Consider the following 22968-nt stretch of genomic DNA (forward strand, 5'->3'; position numbering starts at 1 on the left):
CAGATATAAACCCTAATTTGGCGGTTGCGACTCGAGCTCGTTTGCCCTTTTTTCCCTAAATCGGCAAATTACGGCTAAATTAAGGCATAGAAGCAAAACCCTAATCCTACCCATTGAAATTACTTGTAAAATTGCAGATGATCACACGCAAGAGAGTGAGCGAGAGAGCCTCAAAAAAGTAGATTTGAGGTCATCAAAGAATTGAATGACTGGTGTTATAGTTCAAGGTGGTTCTTGAAGCAGAGCAAGCGGGAGAGGCATTATGTGAAGCTTCTCGTGGTTGTTGATGATGGGGTTGTTGGGCGTGTATATATCGTCCGTCCGCTATGTCACGGTCTTCAAGATCTCCTCGAGGTTCCGCCAAGATGTAGAGTCAACCGATTTGTCTCGCCGGTCACGTCTTCATTTTCACCGTAAAGCCATGTCTTCAATCCCAACCACTCACGGTCTCATCTTCACTACTACTAAGGCCTTCCTCTTCCTCCTCCAAGCTTGAAGAACGGGCCACTTTTTCGCCCATGCTTCCGATTTTGTCATCCCGAGCTTTGGCGAACGAGAATTGGAAGCATCATGGAGGTGAAAACTTTTCAACTCCACAAAGAGAGGGAGAGAGAGAGAGTTTTCCCCCCAAAAAAAAGCTATGTCGTTTTGTTCACTTTGCCAGGTTGAACAAAAAACTTTCCTCATTAGACTTCAATTTATTCGAAAGAAGTCACGCGCGACCCAAAAAATAATTTAAAATGCCACGCGTGACTTCTAGTCGAAATTTGTCGCCATAGGCGCATAAAGTGACTGTTTTTTGCTCCAATTTGGCACTTAAAGTGATTCGACGAAAATATTTGACATTAGAATAAGTATCGTACAAAATTTTTGACATTTGTAATATTATTATCACCTAAATAAAAGCACTGTTAGAGGGAAAAATAGAGGGGCATGCATTGAAAGGGAACTTCAATTTACGAAGGGTGGGGGGGGAGCCTTTGGGATCGTGACTTGCACGGTGCATTCGTGGGTGCGAGTCCCGAGGTCAAACGGGCTTCTCATCAATTTGGCTCCCTCTCTTCTTCTGGCAGTGCATTTGTTACGGCGCCCCCATGTTCACGAGCTTCTGGCAAATTGACACTCCACGTGCTCTCCTCAATTGCCCGAATGCGGTGGCCCATTCCCCAAAAAACATGCGCAAGATCATTCCGATTTTTGTACTCTGGGTACATACGTTACGCCACCTAACGCGAGCTGGCGAGTTGGAGCGAAGGCGGAGCGATCCCTACACTCGGCACACGGGCCGAACTCACGCAACGGATGAATCGGGATTTCTCGGAACTGAGGAGCGGCCGGGGATTCGGACTCGGGACTGAGGGGGTTCCAAACCATTTGAGAATAAGTCTCGACCCACCTCGGCCAATCACCGTCTCGCCTAGTCATGTTATATTGTGTGCATGTGTATTGATTACTAACTTTATCGAAAATGCTTTATCGCCCGACTGTGGATTGCCCCAAAAGGAGCTAATCCGATCACAAGCGTTGTCCCCTCATTGATGCTGCCCAAATGAGGAAATCAGATAGCTTTCTTGAATGATTGATTGGCCGCTTTTGCCTTCGTTTCCATCGATTGGAAATCGTGATGTTCCATTCCATCTCTAAGAATACAACGGTCCATTGCCCGTTAAGACAACAAAGGATTCAAATCAGAAACCTTCTTTAATCGAATCATTGCTAAATTTACTGATTATGAGTTAATCAATTCTATCTATGATTAGTTCGAGTGTCTAATTTGCAATAACTTTATCATGTTTGTGTACAACCATGTCGGGAAAAACTAAATTTAATCACCCCACCATACCTAATCTCACGATCTGACTCGGTTAGCGATCCATTTTGATTCGCAATTTTGCTCATTTTACGACCATTTATAGCTTTGGTCATTGGAATATTATATTCATCGAGATAGACTAGTGGAATGTTATTTTGTTTTTGAGACGAGAGAATTCATGTCGTTAAAAAAGTTTAAGCATATCATTCGTTCGACCCAAAATTTTCCGTTCATATGATACTTTTGTACCTGAATTATTCAGAAAGTTTAAACTATTAAAGACACGTTAAATATAGCAACATAACCTACCATGGATTGAAGATGTAGAAGTAAACAACTCACCGTACCATGCATGCATGCCGGCTGTTTATGCCAAAAGGAGCTAATCCGATCGCAAGCATTGTCCCCTCCTTGATGTTCAAATTCCATCTCTAACAAAATCACGGTTCACTTGTCAGTTAGGGCAAAAACAATTAGATGAAAAACCTAACCATTCTATATTCCGATTCCATCATATGTATAATCAAATCAATGCAAAAGTTTTGCCGATTCGACGTGAGTCAATCGATCCTATCTACTGTTATCGAATTACTCGTTCCATTGATTATTGCATTTTATTCATCACGGCAGACTAGATGATCATTTGAAACGCGCGAATTCTTTGCATAGTTTACTCCAAGTGATCAAATGGGAACGTGATATTCTAGGTGCATTGCATGCATGCAACGACTAGCCGAGTAAGACTTGCACAAAAATCACGAGAGCACCGCGAGATTAGTGTTCTCTAAATTGACCACTTAGAGTCGTACGAACTCTAAATGTAGAACCCCCCCCCTCCGGAGACAAGATCTGAATGTGCCTTACACGGCCGTGCGACCGGTCGGTAATGATTTGGTTAAGGATTAACGTTAAGAAAATAATCACATTTTGGTCTTGGTTAGCACATAGGTCGAAGCAACATGGGGATTTGCGATGAAGGTATAGATGGAAGAGGACGTAGTGGCAAAACTATCATAGGAGGTTAAAGATTAGGAAAATTTAGAAGAAGATTACCCTTTGTTGCTAACTTCTCACAAAAGCTTAATTTCTTATTTGTCCAGCACTAATCTCGAGATTAATCGTCCTAATCTCTCCTCAAACGAAATCTATACGGCAATAGTAGCATCGATCTTATTAAGCATGAAGATTTGCATGGTCTCTTCTAAATGAAAAAAAGCTACGTTTGCTCTTAAGTTCAACCTCAATATGAACATAGATTTTACTTGACAGGATAATTGGTGGGATTTCTAGAGAAATATTATCAGCAAATCATGCTTGCTTTTGGTGCTTTGGAGAAGCAAATCTTAATCGAATCCTATTCTTTAAGCAATCGATAGAAAGATGGTGTTGCTTTTGGTTATCATTCGTAAGGGCTAATCCCAAAGCTCTATTGACATCCTCGATTTGAATGCATCAGGATCTGTGTTCAAATCACATCATCTCCCACTCAGAGTAAACCTTGAAAACAGTGTGGACATGCGCCGCGTGATCGATATCGGTCTTATCTGGTACAAGTGGACGGGGTGGGATTGGTCCATCCGTGAAAAGGTGCAGATACAGAATGGTAATGATCATGAATTGAGATGTAGGCCAACTCTACATAGTCGAGATCGAGAGAGAGAGGATACAAAAGGTGCGTTTGTCAAGGTTCACTTTGTTGCAAATTGTGATGTAGTCGTGGGCAAGTTTAATTGCGGGGGCCCTTTGCTTTCATGATTCGTCCTATCGTCCGAAAGAAGAAAAGACAATTGAAGATGGCGACACCGGCGCAATACGCCATTGGAATGGGGCTATCAAAGGAGTATTTCGCAAAACATTGACTCTTCACTTTGAGTGACGGATGAAAAGAGAAGGCATGGGAAACTCCATTTCGCTAGAGTTGATCAATGGGCGGAATCGGATCGGGTCGAGCTGAGTCTTTGAGTCAAGACTAATTTGTTATACAACCTTGGCCATTACCAAAATAAATGAATGAATAAATAAAAGTTAGGGATGACATTTTCGGCCCTAGCCCGATAAAAATTGAGCCCGATTTTGTAACTACATAACCTTGCCGAGCCCATCCACACTCCGGGCTTATGTGGACCGGGTGGAGCTGGACGGGTTTGTTGGCCGTCATGGTCTTGATAAGATCTACCTCATGCCATTCCCAAATAAAAACTAGGAAATATGTTGTAAATAGGATGCTACTAATAAGGGTCCCTTGGTCACTTCTTAAAGCATACTGATTTAAGAAATAATAAAGCGGTCATTACATATAAGATGAGAGAGTCGGTGCATTGAAAATGAATGAAAAATTAATGTGGAGAGAGATAAAAGTTTAAACATACAAATTAATTAAGGAAAAATTGTAAACGAGTATAAGATATCAGGGAGGTAGATTCAATTTTGAAAAGTGAGGTATTCATGACATTTATTGACAACAATTCAATTAATTTTTGTGGACGATTAATTGTTTCACGGATTTTCATTATCGACAACAATTCAATTATAATAACTTTTTGTAGACGATTAACATTTTTTTGTTCATTAATTTTTATAGACAATATTAGCGGTCATTTTTAAATATATATATAATTATTGACTAATTATTTCAAGAAATATAAGCGATTATCCGTTAAAAAATATTTTTTCCATATTATACATTTTTCGCGAAACAAACTGTGCTTTAGCTAGAATATAAATTTTACTTGAAAGGATAATTGGTGGGATTTTTAGAAAAAATTCCATCTGCATTGCACACCTACCATTCTATTCTTTAAGTGATCGATAGAAAGATGATCTTGCTTTGTTTATTAATTGTAAGGACTAATCCCAAAACTTGGTTGAAAGATTAAACCCTTGATTTAAATGTAACATGATTTATGTTTAGACCACGGCATCTCCCACCCAAAGTAACCTCGAAGGCAGCGCGGACATGCGCTTCGTGATCGAGAGCGGTCTTATTTGGTACATTTGGGTGTGGCGGAATTGGTCCATCCACGAGACGTAATCAGATCAAAAAGGCACGCATACGGAATAGTGATGATCATGAATTATATAGAGGCACTGAAAATGTGATCGAGAAAGGGGTTGAGAAGGGAGAGGGTACCACGCAGGTCTCTTTGTGATTATGCCAACGTGAGACCTCGCGTCAATGGAAAGGGCCATTCTAGATCTCAAAGAGCGTCGTCAAAATTCACTTTGAGTGAGAAATGAAAAGAAAAGGCAGGGGAAACTCTACTTCGCTAGGGCTGATGAATCGACGGAATCGGATCGGGTCGAGTCTTTGGATCAAGACTAATTTGTTATACGGCCTTAGCCATTACCATTAAATAAAATGAAATTCGGGTCGAGACTAATTTGTTATACGGCCTTGGCCATTACCATTAAATAAAATGAAATTCAAGGATGATAATTTCGGCCCAAGCCCAATCAGGTTGAGCCGGATTTTGTAACCACATAACCTTGCCAAGCCCGTCCAAAAAGTACACTTCGGGCTTATGTGTACCGAATAGAACTGGATGGGCTTGTTGGCTACCATGCTCATGATCAAATCTACCTATTGCCATTCCCAAATCAAAAGCTAGAAAATTCGTTGTACAAAGGGTCCTATTAACAAGTGCCCCCCTCGATCACTTCTTAAAGCATACCGAATAAGGAATAATAAAATAGTCATTACAAATAAGATGAGAAAGCCGGTGCATTGAAAACGAACAACAAACCCATGCCGAGAGAGATCAAAGTTTAAAGGTGCAAATTAATTTAGGAAAAATTGTTAGCGAGTACGACATACGAGGGAGGTAGATTCAATCTCGAAAAGTGAGGTATTCGCGAAATCAATCGACCAATCCTCTTGACTATTTAAATTCACGACTCTATCCATTCTGTCGTATCCTATTTCTCTAACACATCTCAACAAAAAGCACGAGCATTCCATGTAACTTTTCTAACCAAATTGTGATATTGAAATTCTCTTAGAATCCCCTTTTTCATACATAAAACATGCTCCAAACAAAAGAAAGAAAGAAAGGGGAAGGAAAAGCAATGGAGTTAACAAGCTCTAGAGCCTGTGAGAACAAGATGAGGACCATAAGGCCTTAAAAGCTACAGAAGCTGGTAAAGTACCTGTAAAGCCCAACCCAAAATCAACGGTTCGTGCTTAATGATCACATATGACATATGAGATTGAGAAAACATATAGTAAATGTACTTAATGATTTTCTCGTTCGATAAGCAAAGGATAATTATTTAGACAAGCATCATAATTCTAACACGATATTATTATCTTGATAAGATGCGGGCGAAGTTTAACCGGCGGTTCAACAAGATCGACTCCGTTTCATTACGCACGGAGAATGAATCCGCATTGTGCACGTGGTAGAAAATATTAGGTGAAAATTCGTTCGCTTTAATTTCACTTAATACAAATCCAATGACATGACAACAAAATATTTTTGCCACGTCTGCCATTTCTCTCACGCCCAAATCATGCCCAGCTATTTCACAATTCTTGCTATTACAATCCCCTTAATCTAATTCAAAACCAAAATTCAAGAAAGGCACGCTATCTTCTTGGCTACCCTCTCTTACTTTATAAGGAGTAACTCCACAAGCGCATTTCCGCAGGATCGTTTTCCACATCTTCCCAGTTCGGGTGAAACCTCTCCGGGGCGGGCGGCGGCGGCGGCGATAGCAGCGGCCCTTCCATCCACCGTTCCGAATAGTCGAAATCCGAGCCAACCACTGCCTCCTCGTCCATACAAAAGGGGTTCTCTGGCGAGCTCAAGCTGTTCATGACCGTGTCGCCGCCGCCGTCTTCTGCAGCATCCTTCGCGTCGCCGCCGGCCGCCCCCTCGGCCTCCTCCGCTGCCTCCCCGCCGCCGCCGCCGCCGCCGAACGCCCTCGCCGCCTCCGCCGCCGCACTCTGTATCTCCGCCGCGTCCCTCGAGTCCGGCACTCGGAGCCGCCACGCCGAGTCGGCGAAGTTGAGGCACGCGCCCCGCCCTCGGAGCGCCAGCGCGGCCACGTCGTGGGCCCGCGCGGCCATCTCCGGGGTCGGGTACGTCCCGAGCCATATCCTGGACTTCTTGTTCGGCTCCCGGAGCTCGCACACCCACTTGCCGTTGTTCCGGCGGCGGACCCCGCGGTACACGGGGTGGCGGGTCTCCTTGAACACCACCCGCCCGGCCCGCTTCTTCGGGTGGCTGGACGCGAGCACGACCTCCTCGTCCGAGTGGGAGCGCCGGGACGAGCCGGAGAAGGCGGGGGACGGATCGGCGGCGGCGGGATCCAAGAACGGCCCCAGCACGTCCATCGGAAGGGATGGATGATCAGAGAACGAAGGAGAGGTGAGACGAGCTTTGAACAGTTCAGAGCTTTGGGTTTTGGTTTCTTTTGGTCGGCGTCGATGATGTTGAGCAGCCAAGAGGGGGAGGGAAACGAGAGCGCATTTATAGGTTTGCGTGGCGCGAGGATTCGACACGTGTGGACGAACCTGCCGCACACGTACGCGGAGCGGGGGAGCGGGGATTTAAGCAATGCCAGGCTGGAGCCCACGGTTCTTCCAGCGGATAAACTACGACATCACTTTTGTTTAGTTAAAGCACCAGGCGCTTAAGTCGGGGAGGAGCGAAACGGGGAAAAAAAAATATCAAAAAAAATATCAGAGGTGTTTTACCACGTGCGCGGGTGCCGGGGGTGGACGACGACGTGGCGGGGGACAACACGTGTGGGTTCCGCAGAGGTTTGCGCGTGTGCCGCTGGCCAGCTGGGATCCTCCTCATGGGGTAGGGGGGCTGCCGCTGCTCTCCTGCTGAGAGGGGTTTTGGTCGTACGCTGAGAAAGACAGCAGAATATCTAATTGATGTTTTCCTGTCCGAACATCACGTGGTTATTTTGGTTTTTTTTTTTTGTTTTTGGGATCGAATTCTTCTTTTTTTTTATTTATTTACCGAGTGTTTCTGAAATTTAACTGTTTTTGAGGATTGGAACATTTGTGAGCCGTGCTTTACTTTTTCTAATGACTTCAATGAATAAATTTTGTTGTGATTACTGAATTCTAGCGAAATCCGCGATCATATTATTACACCTCGATTTCAATTGCACAATGCGCTGAAATTAAGGTTAGATGTATATATATATCTCTAAATCAGTCGACAAAATTGGTTTGGTAATTAATGTGACGGACCACAGCTATAACTTCGAACAAACGGCGATTTCCAACATTCAAACAGGACTCGCTCGTTCCATTCAACAAATCGGTCTCGAAAAGCCAACATCGTTCATATGCAAAACCTGTACTCTCCTCACCGTTTCATGACCGATGCATTCGACCGTCATCTAGACGTGGCGTCTGGAAAATCGGTTGCGTTATCGATTTGGAAAAATCGACCGGACAGGTAAAAAATATATCTCGGTTGCTAGTTAGATTCTCTCACCCCGCGATAACCGAATCACATTTTCTTGGGGTAAAAAAAGAAAACTACCATCCTCTTTCCCGCACTCAAATGTTTCTTTTTCTTCGGATGCAAGCAATAAGAATAATCTCGGCCGTGCAATTTAATTGGGTGGGCCCCACGTGCGTCGTGCATGCATCTGACCGTGTTAACTAAACCGTCGGATCCACCGTGGGCCCCAGTGCGTAGTACGAGAATTCGGTTGGGCCAGGCCTGGCCAGGCCAAGGGGGGTAGGGAAGGGAAGGAGTGACGTCAGCTCCCGTACCGTCGTACGTAATACGTATTGTCTCTGTCTTATAAGCCCAGGCACACTCGGTCAACCGGGTTGCTTACGAGCGTTGACTGCGCGTGCGCCATGAACTCCGTAAGGGAGTAACCGCCGAGGGAGTCGTCTTACCCGTGGCGGCCCTTGAACGAGGCTATCATCGATCTGGGCCTGCTAAACGGAACACACGGTTTTGAAGTCTCACGTTTTGCCCGTTTCGGGTTCCCACGACCGACCCCGCAGAAACGTTGCCAATAAAGTCATTTTCTGAAATTCTTTACATGAAAATGACGAACCCCACTTCTGAAAAGAAGTGTCGAGTACAGACCTAGGTCACGAGTTCGACAGCCGGGGACCCGCGATGAAGTGCCTAGTTCTGGGCCTAGCCTTGGGGTACTAGGGGCTAGGGCACCGGGGGCCCTGGACCCGGTCACGGGGGACCCGAGCTCGGACGTTGGGGACTCGGGCCCATGCGCGAGGGACTCCAGCACTGCTGCCGAAGACACGAACACGAGCGTTGAGATCTTCGGATCGGCCTCGAGGGACCCAAGCCCGACTGGCTTGGGTCCCGAGCCTAGGTGCCGAAAAAGACCCCGGCTCGAGCGTCGGGGACTACGCCCTAGACTGGGAAGACTCGAGTCCAATCATGGGGGCCAGGGTTTCTCGGGCCCAATTGCTGGGACCCTAGGCATGGGCGCTGAGGACTAGGGCTCGGCCTCCATGGACTCACGATTGAGCATCGGTGACTGGGATGGGGGAGCTGGGTGCCCAAGTAGGGCAACATGGAACTTGAGCATGGGCATTGGCGTCCCGGACCGAACCTCGAGAGACCCACACCTAGCTTCTGTGGAGTCAAGCCTGACCGCTAAGGACCAGTCATAGTCATCGGGGTCTTTGTGCCCAAGTGCCGAGGTCTCAAGCCGAAGCATTGGGGTCTAATTGTATATGGGAAGATTTTGGATTTTCAACTTTTGAGGGAGACAAGTTTGTTTAAGAAAGGTTTAGAGGTTGCTTTTAGCGAAAAATTTTTACATTTAGATTATGTTCGTTTAACGGAAAATGAACTTTATTGGAAACTATTTTCGAAGGAGCTTATTGTCAAGGAATATGATTGGCCTATGTTTGGCTGCACTTTGCAATTAATATGTAAGTCATTTTGCTACATGAAAATTATGAACCGCATTTACGAAATAGTCTCAAGTAGATCCTACGTCACCAGTTCAACAACCGGGGACCCGAGCTCAAGTGCTTAGGTTTGGGCTCGGCCTTGGTACTAGGATAATAAGGCATCGGGGTCCCAGACCCAGGCACGAGGGACCTAAGCTCGAACGTCGGTGTCTCGGACCTATGCTCAAGGAACTTGGCATTATTGTCGACAACTCGAACATGAGCGTTGAGGTCTTGGGCCCACTCTCGAGAGACCCAGGCCCTACTGCCTTGGGTGCAAGCTCGAGTGTCGAGAACCACGGCTCGGGCATCAAGGACTACACTGGGGTTTGGGAGGACTCGGGCCCAACCACCTTGGTTCTCGAGCCTGGTGTTGAGAACCCAGGCTCGAGCTTTGGGGACTACACCCCAACCTGGGAGGACCTGGGCTAGAGCGTGGGAGCGAGCGTTTCTTAGGCCATTGTTGGGAACCCGAGCATGGTCGTTGGGGTCCCAGACTCAACCTTGGTGGACTCGCGTTCGAGCATCGATGACTTGGACGCAGGAGTTGGGTGCCTAAGCAGCGCCACTTGGAACTTGGGCATGGGCATTGGCGTCCCGAACCCAATCTCAAGAGATATGAGCCTAGCTTGTATGGACTCAGGCTAGATTGCCAAGGACCAATCATAGGCATCGGGGTCCCTGTGCCCAAGTGCTGCCCAAGTGCTGAGGTATCAAGTTCAAGCATTGTGGCCTAATTGTATTTGAGAAAATGATTTCTGCTTTTGAAAGAATTTATTTTTTGAATTTAGACATAGGTATTTCGTTAGTTATGAAACAATTTTCGATTGACTCATTTTCCAAAGTGATATAAAAACACCGGAAAATGAGGAAAAGGTTTTCCGATGGCATATATTTTATGAAACAAACGGACCCTTACATATTTCCTTTGTTTTATTTTTTCCAGAACCATGTGGAATACATGTAAATCCTATTTAAGATTTTCCGAATCTATAATATATTTACGTCTTCATTAGTATAGTCCTTAGGGTTTTAAAATGACAAGTTTTGGTCAAAATAGTTAGTAGCACATTTTAAGTTGCACGTAGCCATGATAATTTGGTTCAAGACGCATAAAAAAGGACGACCAAAGCAACTATGTATGTTATGGGCGGCACAATACGGATCCAACGTCCTTTTCCTCAAATTATTAAGCAAATTCTACAATGACACGTTAAACATTAGTGCACATATTTTGTAATTTTTTGTTTCTTTTGCCTCATTCGAAGATACTCAAAGATGTTAGCGCAACTAGATACAAACAATACCCTGCTCGAACTATCAGTTCTAACTTCAAGAATTAGATAGAGTCCGACACAAAACACTCCATTGCATGCTATAAAGCATTCAAAGCAATGTATAATTCCAAAGATATAATAATGGTAATTTCAGATGACTTTAGCAATGCAATCGACCATTGTTACGACAATAATAGTGAATTCAATTAGGATAATAATTACTCTCATCCTTGTCGAATTGAGCTCAATGGGGAAAAGTTCCATACGCAAGATTGCACCATCATGCTCCTCCTTTTAAAAGATTCCCGATCTTTTGACTGAAGGTGGGGAAAATAAAGGAAGATTGCTTTCTCTAAGTTCAGAACGATACTGCATGAGCCTCAATGATAATGGATTCAAATTGGTCTTGGCGCTCAATTGACCTTGGTAAGAGTGACTAAAAATTAGTCAAATCTTGCTGATCAGTCAATCTTACTCGGGGCTAATGCAGATGGGACTTACATATTGACATGATCAGATTCGGAAACTTCTTGATATTGGCTAAATCGAGTAAGCTTTTTACATCGTTCCCACAAAAAAGCGTACGGACATAAATTTGCTTTCTTTCGAAATGTACTTTTAAGCTATGATAATGCCCTCTCCCTCTCCCTCCCTCCTTTTGCCCTAAATAATCGTCTTTTTGTTTCTCGTAATTGGGGTAGTCCACGACACTTATGCACATGAATGAATAATGTGAGCCATTTGACTAGGGAGCAAATAGAATTGAGATTGGTTGCTTTCTTTCTTTTTCCTTCAACTTGGAATTTCTCAAAAGTGCAGGACAATTTTCTGTATCACCATCATAACCACATACGCATCAATATCATGGCCAATAGAGTGTACATAACTTTAGAATGTAGCCCACTTATTGTGTTGAATTTAGGCACTTAGGCTTTGTTCATTTTCCGCGAAATAAATGAAACCTTAATGTATTGGATTTAGACAGTTAAGGGTAGGGTAATGGCTTGCGCTACTCAGATTGGTCCAAGCTAGACATAAAGCTGTGAAAATAACTTATCTTATGAAACAAAGTTATATTAAAGATATTGACGCTTTAAAAGCGAGCAGCATGTTAGGAGTGTCGCAACGGAAACTCGATATCTTCACCCGAGAGAGATTATCAAGAGGAAGCCAAAGTCCGAACCGGTCAACATATCCAGTTGGACCCACCTTGACTTAAAATCTTAACCCCATGAATTATGGCTAACTAGGATATACAAGCCGTTACAAACCATACCAATTTTCTGATGTGGGACTTTTTTCTAACATAATTTACACGTGTATCTTAACACAACATATCTTTCTAGAAGCAATTATAAGGCACAACAATTGCAAGATCTCCTTGCCATGAACTTTAAAAAGAAAGCGAAAGCGCCTCTTTCAAAATAATTGTAATTGCGGTCTCAAATTGGAATAGTGCTAGCTATAGAGATGCTAAGACCGATACACTATACAAAGTTTGTCACATTCTTTTGTAAACCAGCTCGGTATAATTTTTGTATCGCCTGCATTACTTGTCAGACGAAAACCATCGAAGCGAGCCGCTTAGCTTGAAATGTGCATAAAAATAGACTCTATCGAATAAGTGAACATTTGGTTTAAAGGTTATTTGTCTAGGAAGAAAGAATATATACATATAAACATACAAGTATTATATATAATGTTCAATAATACTTGTACAATCATGATGAACGACGGGGAAACCATATGAGCAATGATGGTTTGGATAATTTGGGGGACAGGGAGACAACTTTGGTGGTCCACTTGTATGGTTTTTTACTTTTGAAACCCTCCTCTCGTCTTGCACTTGAGGGGGGGCCTGTAAGACCAGAGATGAGAGGGTGTGTCTTTTCTTCTTTATAATTATCGTTCTTTATATTATTATTTACCTTTTGTATTTCTTTTTTCACATAAAAATCACATCACTTTTGTATAACCCAAAAAGAGATTCGATAGCATGTGCCCCCATCAGCCGTAATGTATGCTCGCGTTCTCACATGTTATCGACCAAAAAAATTCACACTATCTTTTCCTCAGAGATTATCTTATTTACCTTATTGTTGGGCAATAGAATTTGTTATCTCTATGAATGTCAGTCGTATGAAAGATGAGAAATCTTAGTTCTTATCTTGTCAGGATTTTAACTTATGAAGGAAGAGAGCTTTCACTCCTACGAGGGCCTTCGCGGCTTGTTCCCATCTTGTGGAGTGAGTTTTATGGATGCGTTCTTTATTTTAAAGTATCAGTGCCTGCACGCCTCGCACTCTCCTTTATCTTCGTCTTTCCCAAAGAGAGGAAATACCCTATGAAAATTTTACATCTCAGTGATCTTGAGATCCGGACGAAGATTGAGAGGAAATCTTTTAAAGACACGCTTAAGTCTGAGAAACCCCAGTTTTTATCATGTCAGGAGTTTTGACTCATGGATGTGCGAGCTCAGTCTTGAGCAACTTATGCTCCTCTCTCCCCCCCCAAAGAACCGAACAGAACTACATAATTCTTTGCTTGATGACATTTCTTACATGTCAATCCGGATTTTCATGTTGTAGATCCATGAAAAAGCTTCAACCCCATTTTCTTACTTTGTCAGTTTTGATAGGTTATGCTGGTCCACAACAATTACTATTGCCAGCAATAATATTGGTACTATGATGGTACACGCACTGTGATATTTGATGTTGACGATGCGTACGTAGCCACGGACATCAGTACACCGATTCAATTTGGTGTCTGCTAAAGTTCATTCTTTCTCGTATCCAGCAGATATTGCATGGCAAGTTAGATTAGATCCGAGACCCACTTTGCCCTAGTTTGAACCTTGAGGTCGACAATGCACATGCTCAAGAAAAATCAGACAGATATTAATCAAGCGCTCGCTGCTTAATAACGAAGCAATATTCTCTCTGTCGCTCTCCAGGCTATATGTATTCTATATATGTGGGTCAATGGTAGGTAAGGGAGTATCTTCGATTACTCTAAATATGGTATGTCTCAATTAATCAATTCGACAAATTGAGGGCAACGTGATCTTCTTTATCTCCTTTTGTGGAAAGTAGAATCTACTCGAGAGAAATAAACAACACATATGTACCAGCCTTTTGTACATCGAAAGCAGCGCTCGGCCTCGTTGAATATATAAACCCTAATCATATGTATAATAGCACAATGAAAACCCCAGCAAGTTGGCTGCTCTTGAAAGAATATTAAAATACCAACAATTTTAGCCAATGATACAGATATACAGTTGATCCTACTGACCATTTTATTCTTGTTATACAACGGTTGTTCGTTGTGAGAAAATAAAATTTATTTTACTCCGTAGCGGCTCCCGAGGCATTGTTTTCTTTCGCGCATGATCATGAAGTAAGTCATCTTTAAATATCCGAAAGATTATATAATCACACTTGTTCTATTGTATAGAGTGAGTTAATTATGCACAGATATGAAAAGCAATGACACTCACTCTTAACCATAAGACATGTACATCTTGCATAGTTTTTTAATGTATAATTAGCCCGAAGTGAATAAGCTTTAAAATACAGTATGCACCTATGGAGTTCAAAATCTACCCATTAGCCAGAAGCTTCTCTTGGATCATTGGTGTTCGGTTAAGAGATGATCTCACCGAAGAAAGGGAGCCGAAGCTCCGACGAGGGCTTTTGCGGCCTATCCCCATCCTGGAAGGCGAACTCCACAAATGCATTCCATATTTTAATGTGTCGGTATCCGTATGCCTCGCACCCCTAATTTTCCCTATATCTTTTTTTCCCTAAAGAAAGGGAGTGCTCTCTGGAAGTTTTACATATCGGTGATTCCGAGGTCTGGACAAGTACCTGGGTGAAGCCTTTTAAAGACTTGATTAGGTTCAAAACTTTAAAAAACGGTACGCACCTATGAAGTTCAAAATCTCAAAATTCAAAGTATGAAGTTGAATTTTTCTTTTTATAATTTAAGTGTGCGAACATAAAAGCCCGATCATCTGAGGTTTATGGAACATTCTCTAAGATCATGAACTGTTTAAGTCCAAGCTTTTGGTCTCGACTCACAACAGTTTACGCGCTGTCGGTAATATTTGAATGCGTGACCTTTAGGTTTTGAGATGCAGATCTCCCGACACTCGAAAATTTGCTCCGATATTAAAGGGGTAGGGGTTTACGGCTGAACTTTGAAATTTCTGACTTCGACACTTAGATCAGGTTGATGCGCGGTCGTTTGTTTCAAAAGTTTTGAACTTATTAGAGAACGGCGTCCATCATACAGTTGAGAGAGAGAGAGAGAGAGAGAGAAAGGGGGGCGATGTCGGCCAGGTTGGTGGTCTCTCCACGGTCAAACTTCACATAATGATTCGAAGCTAAAAATGAAGATTTTGGCTGCAACAAATGCATATATTATGCCTCGTCAGACAAAAGAAGAACTTGTCTTTTCGATTTCGTGAATAGTAGGATGTGGTTCTCACTCATTAGAAGACAAAGGCATATAAAGGTCCCAGCGACTTTTTGTCAACCTTTGAAAGGCCCAATCACCACCAGTTCCATGGCCGACCTGCGACCGTCTTTTTTCCCTCCTTTCTTCAAACATCGGCTGAAACTGGTTATGGACACAACCGGACAGGGAATATGAAAACCACTCGTCGAAATTCAAATTCTCTTTTTCTGCTGTTGTGCCCGATCCTTTTTCTTGAGATGGGGTTTAAAGGAGGTCAAGAACTGTTGAGTGTTCCACAGGTTTTGAGATTGGCACGACTCTAAATTTACAAACCGAGATGAGGAGCACAGACAAGTCGGTCGAGTTACTCGCGAGTGACTCGAGCTCGACTCTTAGACATATTTCTTCATGGTCAGAGGGTAGAATTAGATTCTTTTCTTCTTGAAAATCCAATCAAATCGAGTCGAACAAAGCTCAGGAGCTACTTAAGCTCTTCATGCAGTGGAGCTGGAGAAATCAAACTAAATCTTGGCTTGCATCCAGTATTTGACTCTTGAACCCTAGTGGGATTTTAGTAGTGCAATATATTGAGTCGGCACAACTCGTTTACAGCCCATCAAGTCAATTTCATTACTTTTGGACCATAAGTATGAAATCACTCATATATATTGACTTATTTCTCTAATTTTTTCTATTCCTCACGCGAGACAAGATTGTCTCAAACGGTTTTCTTCCGTTTGCACACTGTGAGGAAGTAATCATAATTATTTTACATAGTGCCTGGCTTGTTTACGTGTTTTGATTTGGACTTGTTCTCGAACGCATATATCGACCCTTTAGCTTTTATCTCCAGTCTCAATAAGCACTTCACATTACGATAATATCGTGAATTGTTAGACGTATATACTTTATACATGCATTCCATCTTAATAAATCTGATTATATTCAAATATCGGGCAGGTATCACCTTCATGGCATTATATATGTAATGTAGGGTGGCTCTCTTTGCTTTGAAATCAAGATAATCAGGCATATCTTAGGGCGGCTCTCTTTGCTTCAAGTTTTATCATTTATGAAGCTCACAAGTTGAATCTTTCACCCAAGAACCTTTGACTTTGTAGCTTATTTGAGCAAGAGAGAAAAGAATATTTCTGGTCAACGGAACAGTTATTTGTCAACATGCTGATCCTTTCTTTTGGCCAAGAGGGGAACAAGTTGCTGATCCTTTCCGACTGTTCGATTAGCTCTCTCTACGTGCGGAGTATACACGTATATATGACCCTTTCTGATATTTGCGTATCTAGAGTTGAACAGGAGTCAATATTTCGACAACCCTCTTCTTTTTTTCTTTTGCCCAAAAGAAAATTGTAGAACAATACCACAGACGGAGTGCTGTGCACATTTCCATGAGGGCCTACTAAAGTAAGAGAGGAAGATGTCTGTCTCCCTGAAAAGACAGGAGCAAAAAGAAAAAAAAAGAACTTGCTTCATGTAGGTCCTCATTTGAATGTTTTCTCCAGTGACTCATGATCATCATGTTCAACATCAGAAGTGTTTGTTTTTTTTGGTCAGAATTCAACATTAGAAGTTGAATGTGTCAGAAACGAGTTGGGGTTTTTGAATCCCAAGAAAGGTATCGATGATCCTCTTCCATTTCTGTCTGAGCAGTACCAACATCGGAGAAAAAGAGGAAGAAGATTATAATGATTAATCTTCTGCACTTGCTTTGGGTCAACTGATTTAAGTTTTTGATCGTAAAGCTGTGACTATTTCAAGGAAAAGCTAATAATTAATCTTGCAATATCACAAGTTGGTCTAAAAGATGAGCTAACTGACCATCATTAGCAAGAGTCTTTGGGAAGACCCAGAGGAATTCTGGGGTGTGGAGGGGATAAAAGCTTCATAATAACATACCCAAAGAGAGATGGAAAAGAAAGGTTGGAGAGAAATCCGCCAAGAAGTCTTCTTAGAAAAACGATGAAAAAAGTTCAATCATTGACGATCGGGACATATATGTATTGTTTAAATCTCACGCCCTTGCATCCCTACAATGAATCTTTTAAGGAAAAGAGATGAACGGTTTTTCATGGTCTAATGGGACCATTCTCGAGAGTTTTGACTCATGATAGTTCCCAAATTTCGGATAGAATGCAAATTTTCGTGATCACGTTCGTACAGAGAGAGAGAGAGAGAGAGAGAGAGAGAGAGAGAGAGAGAGAGAGAGAGAGAGAGAGAGAGAGAGAGAGAGAGAGAGAGAGAGAGCACCCAGAACCCAATTAGGCCACATTGTTTCTCTCTGTGTTAACTGGTGTTAATTGCTATTCTTAAATCGGTTCTTTCCTCCGTCAAATACATCAAAGTTCTTCACGTCTTCATTCACACAAGATTCTAGTTTCTCACGAAGCTTCCACAAGCGTTCTCTTGGAACTCACATGGGTCGCACTCAGAAGGCAAACATACGATCATCATCACCAACAACAGACATTTATGATTCCACATGAGGAAAGAAGAAAAGCTCAGCGAGTTAACCTGTTGGGAATATCATAGCCGCAATTGTAAAGGAAGACAAATAAAGAAAGAAAGAAAGGAAGAAAGACTACAAGGTAGCACAAGCTACCGCGAAAAAAAGAAATGTACATAAAAGGCCAAACCCAAACCCTAGCTCTTTATCTTTGCTTTGAAAGCCTCCTCCTTCAACTGCTAGCACTAAAATTTATCACTGCATTGCGACTATGTCATGCATGCCCTGTAATTTTCCTCCTTTTTTTTCCCCACCTCTTTTGCTCAATGTATTTTCCAGGAATAATCAATCATGTTCTGGCTATCTAGTATTGAATATCGATCACTTTCGTTTTAGTCCACACACACACAAGCCCTCTTAATCATCTGTCAAATGTCTCGTGTCGTGTCATTGGAGATGTTTAATTTGATTGAGGAAGTTTTTGGAGAATAAAGAAACAAGCAATTGGGGAAACAATCTTAAGAGTAGCTCCATAAGCTTTCCATGTCGGAGTTGTCAGGCGAGTCGTCCGAGGGCGGCGAGCTTATTCTCGGCGGCGACACCATCATTCCCTCTGCCATGTCCACCAACAAATTCGGCATATCGAACAGCGCCTCTTCGTCGATGAATTCGGCTTCCGGTGGTTTCGAGCTTTGTTCGGGATGATGATCTTTCCCAGCCTTGCCCTCATTGCCTTCTTGACCTAACAACGCCGTATCATCGCCGCCGCTCGTTTCCGCCTTCCTCGACGCAGCCGCCGCTGCCGCCGCCCTCCGCACGTCAACCGGCGCACTGGATGCCGGGACTGGGTATGACTTCACCAAGTGCGGGAAGTTGAGGACCGCGTCCCCGCCTTTGAGGGCGAGGGCAGCCACGTCGTAGGCGGTGGCGGCCATCTCCGGGGTGGGGTAGGTGCCCAGCCACACGCGGGTCGTCTTGCGCGGCTCCCGGATCTCCGAAACCCACTTGCCGCTCCGGCACCGGATGCCGCGGTAGAACGGGTGCTTCCCGGCGGAGGTGGCAGAGCCGGAGGGGTTGCTCCTCGGGGACGATCGCTGCAGGTGCCTCGGGGAGGGGGATTTGCCCTTAGGGGATGGGGCTTCGCCTGCATAAGTAGGAAGAGAGTATGGGAATTGGTCCAGCGTGTGTAGTGCAAGAGGAGGAGGGGGCGGCGGCGGCGATGCCGACGGAAGCGGCTGCGGTGGAGGAGGGTCTAGCTCTGGTGGTGATTGGACGACGCGGGCCTCATCTTTAGGAGAACTAGGGTCTGACATATGGATATAATTAAGGTATGAGGAGCGGGAGAGATAGAAAGCGAGAGAGAGAGAGAGAGACGGAGAGGGAGAGGGGGGGACAGAGATTAAGGGAGAGATGACATGGAGAGGGTAGGTCAAGTGAACCAAGGGTATTATATATATATATATATGTTGTTGTTAGTCAAAAAGGGTAATTAAAAAGCGTGGGGAATTCGCGGGACGACCCCCAAATCGTGACGCCCAGTAACTCAGAAAGTTAGTCCAGTCCTCTCCCCCCAGGCTTTTTTGCACATGTCTCATTAGAAATTTATGTCAATTTGAATTTTCTTTAAAGCCGATTTGATTGCGAGTGTTGGGTGTGCGTCTCTCTGTGTGTGGGTTCCTTGTGGGTAATTGGAGGGACGACGCCGAGATAGTGAGCCGCACGCGCATTAAGCACACGAGATCGGATAGGGAGATCGGATTTGATGAGAGGGGATTAGCTGTAATCTACCGGGCATCCATTTGGGGTTTCTTTCGATCGACCTCTTTGTATTATGATTGCAATATGCGATTATCTTATAGTATTAATTTCTCCTCTTATCTCGTACGAACCCACGGTTTTCTGGTGTGTTTATACAGTGAGAACAAGATGTGGTTTTGTGAAATTCTTGGTGGGTGTTTGGTGACTAAAGCGTAATGGTGGTACCCCGCTAGGGTCATCTTGGCAGCTTGGCTTCTTTCCATGTGGTGTCCAGAATTTGTCAACTCAATCAATACCAAAGACAAGGAAAGGTAAAGGGTAAATCCATCATCGTATAGGGAAGACTAATTCCTACTCTCTCTCTCTCTCTCTCTCTCTCTCGGAGTAAATTGTGGATTGAATTTACTGGCAAGCATAATTCAGTTGATGTTGTTGCTCTTGTACGAGAGAGAGGGAGGGAGGGAGAGGCGTCGTCGTTGATGATGGTCATCGGAGGAGTCAATGGAGGCCACATCGAAGAAATGACTCAACATAAAAGAAATTAAGATATTCTAATCCTGGCTAAAAATCTCTATGTGAGTATGATTTGATCGGCATTTCACCACTAACCACGACTCATCCGTTGATTCTTTAACGTCGGTCGGTTGTGTCCTTTTACATGGAAATCAAAAGATATGGGGATGATTCCTTGACACGAATTGATAAGTATTTGATCTCAAGTACACAAATTAGTAGGTACGAGAGGATTAATGTTGGGTCCTCTGAGGAACAATTGATTGATTTACCCATCCAAAGCAATTCTCCCGAATGACCATCTTTAACGGAATACATCATTTCTTGCTACGAAGCCTGCAAAGGAGTCGTGGATTCATGGTGGCCATTTAAAAGGCATTCATAATCGCTCACAACATTCATAACTACAACATGTCATGACATAATCACACTACTTCTGCAATTGTGATTGTGAATTACCATAATAAAGTATGCTTATTACTTATCTTAGAGCATGGACATGATTGATTGGTCACTTCATAAATTGTGAAGACAGACAATCATTGATTAAGTACCACTTGCGAAAGAAAACGAGTATCCCATTAGTGGCGAATGAATGAAAATCACAAAATTCTTTAATGGCCGGATCATCTTGATCATGTTTATATAATCCCATGATCGACGATCCCTCTCTTACCTCATGCTTATTGGTTCATTTCGACGGTTTTTTTTCTCTGTTCCTAGGGCAAACTCGGGCTAGGCTTCAAAGAACTAGGCCGGTTATGTGTTGGCAACCAAACAATCGAGTTTGGGGGCTATCTTTCTTGCGTAAATTGATCATAAGCACATGCATCAGCACAGACATGTCAAGACAAGCTTGAACAGTGTCCCTTCCTTGCCCTTCATGTGAAGATCCAATGCAATGATGAGTGGGAATCGAGGCACACCCACGATATTAAACTCCATCCAGGTCAAGATATTCCCCGAATGAGCATGGCTTGGTCATCAAGGGACCGGAAGAACTGGGAAAGAAAATCATATTCTGGGGAATATAGTCTCTCCAAACGCGCCCCAATGTGCTAAACATGGAGCCTGGTCAATGCATCACATGATTGAGCTCGAGACTAAACATGTGTACATTGATGGTTGGGTGTTTTGATAGCAAGAAGTAGGTTAGGGCCCGAGCAAAACCCATGAACTATTTTGTTTGACTAGAGACTATGATGTGGCACTCAATCACCACATGATGTTGCTTAAAAGAACTAGCTTAGTCCTAACTCCTAACTATAGCAACTGCTTTTGGGTCCACTCTCTTGCGCCCATCGAATCACCTACTCAACCCAAAAACCCGCATCTTGACTTCTGCCTTTTGTTTCGATCCTTGAGGAGAGAAGGGAAAACGAGAAAGGGAAGAATAGTTGAGATGGCCTGAGTATAACTCGCCCTTTTACCTTGACTATATATTCGAATCGAGCGAAATTTACCCTATTTTAAAGAATAATGTTCATGAAGCGAGATCCTTTAATTGTTTGTGGAGGGGTAAACCGAGCTTATGTCTCTTGATGCCCATCAATATCACAATGCATTATGCACGAACGCATCTCGAATTGTTCATGTATTGTATTCACAACATTGAAGCATCAACACCGAGTCGCACTGGAGGACTCTTAATGCAAGACGTTAGTGAAATAAAAATTTAGGAACATGCATGCTACAAGACAAATTTAAGCTTAAAATAGACGTTAACTAATTAGCCAAAAAGCTAATTAGCTCATATAGGGTATTGGTCCGGGCCTCTAGTTTGGAGCAAAGTGCGGCCCAACTCACCCTAAACACATCCCCAAGTGTGTAGTTAGGGGGACTTAGAGTCCACCTTTTGTCGAGTCTTGGGAGGTTAACCACATAATAACTCAATATAAATATAATATGGCGGCTTCAGTAGTCTTATAGTCTTATACTATAGGTAGCTAGATGCTTGATGATGGTCCTACTACGAGCCTTTCTAGGGTTAGAAAACCCATGGCGACACGGCGATCGAATTAGAATATGGTCTATTGAAATCTTTGTCGATTAGGTACACGTATCTCATATTTATGATATAGATTTATTTAATGTGCCTAATCATCTAAGATGAACCTAGAAGTCACCTTTGCCACTATACAGTTTTGATTATTTTGGCGGTCCATGCAGGGCATAGTGTTGATATGCCTTGACTTCTTAAGGGAGACAAGAAGCCTCAGCAATGTAGCCCAGCCCCATTATTATGTAGCCCTCCTGTTTTTCAAGTCTTGTAATTGGGTCAAACCTTTGACTTTGAGCGAAGCAATGAGAGAGGCCTCTAGTCTCAATCATGATGAGGGGTTTGTCTCTTGAAGTATTTTACTGGGTCAATTGACACAATGGGCTTCTATAATATTTCTTAGATGCTGGGTTAATGTTTTAGGCCTTGTAAGATTGCCCCTCGTCCTACTAATTAGGCCTAATCATGGCTTGGTGGCCCGTTTTGGCCCGGCGGTCAAATAGGCGTAAACCCGATCCGACTGGCTTAATAAGTAGCACGCAGGGTAATCTCGGTCCGGTTCGGGTCACAAAGTTAGGTCGAACAGCATGATCAGCTCAGTACGGTCTTGTTTAGTTTGGTCCGGTCCGGTCCGATCATCCATAATCAACTAAAAAGGAGGGGAGAAAAGTTAAACACCATCCATCTAGATATCTTCTAGGATATGTTGCGTAAAAGTCCTTACGAATTTGATTAGCGCTTGATATATGAAAGAGCCCACGCGATGCCTTTGTG

The 22968-nt window shown here is 43.2% G+C and overlaps 2 protein-coding genes across 2 annotated transcripts; both read right to left on the reverse strand.

Moving 5' to 3' along the window:
• Nucleotides 1–6221: 6221 nt before the first annotated feature.
• Nucleotides 6222–7219, reverse strand: LOC130140031 (dehydration-responsive element-binding protein 1D-like). Its single transcript, XM_056318230.1, has one exon. The coding sequence runs from the start codon at nt 7146–7148 to the stop codon at nt 6426–6428; it is 723 nt and encodes a 240-aa protein (XP_056174205.1). The 5' UTR covers nt 7149–7219; the 3' UTR covers nt 6222–6425.
• A 10762-nt stretch (nt 7220–17981) lies between these two features.
• Nucleotides 17982–19351, reverse strand: LOC115692524 (ethylene-responsive transcription factor ERF027-like). The gene has a single exon (XM_030619401.2). It carries the CDS (start codon nt 19235–19237, stop codon nt 18443–18445), a length of 795 nt encoding a protein of 264 aa, XP_030475261.1. The 5' UTR covers nt 19238–19351; the 3' UTR covers nt 17982–18442.
• Nucleotides 19352–22968: the final 3617 nt, after the last annotated feature.

The sequence above is a fragment of the Syzygium oleosum genome, unplaced genomic scaffold (assembly GCF_021117445.2).
Source record: "Syzygium oleosum isolate NSW1041296 unplaced genomic scaffold, Sole_v2.1 Sole_v2.15, whole genome shotgun sequence".
NCBI classification, from domain to species: domain Eukaryota; kingdom Viridiplantae; phylum Streptophyta; class Magnoliopsida; order Myrtales; family Myrtaceae; genus Syzygium; species Syzygium oleosum.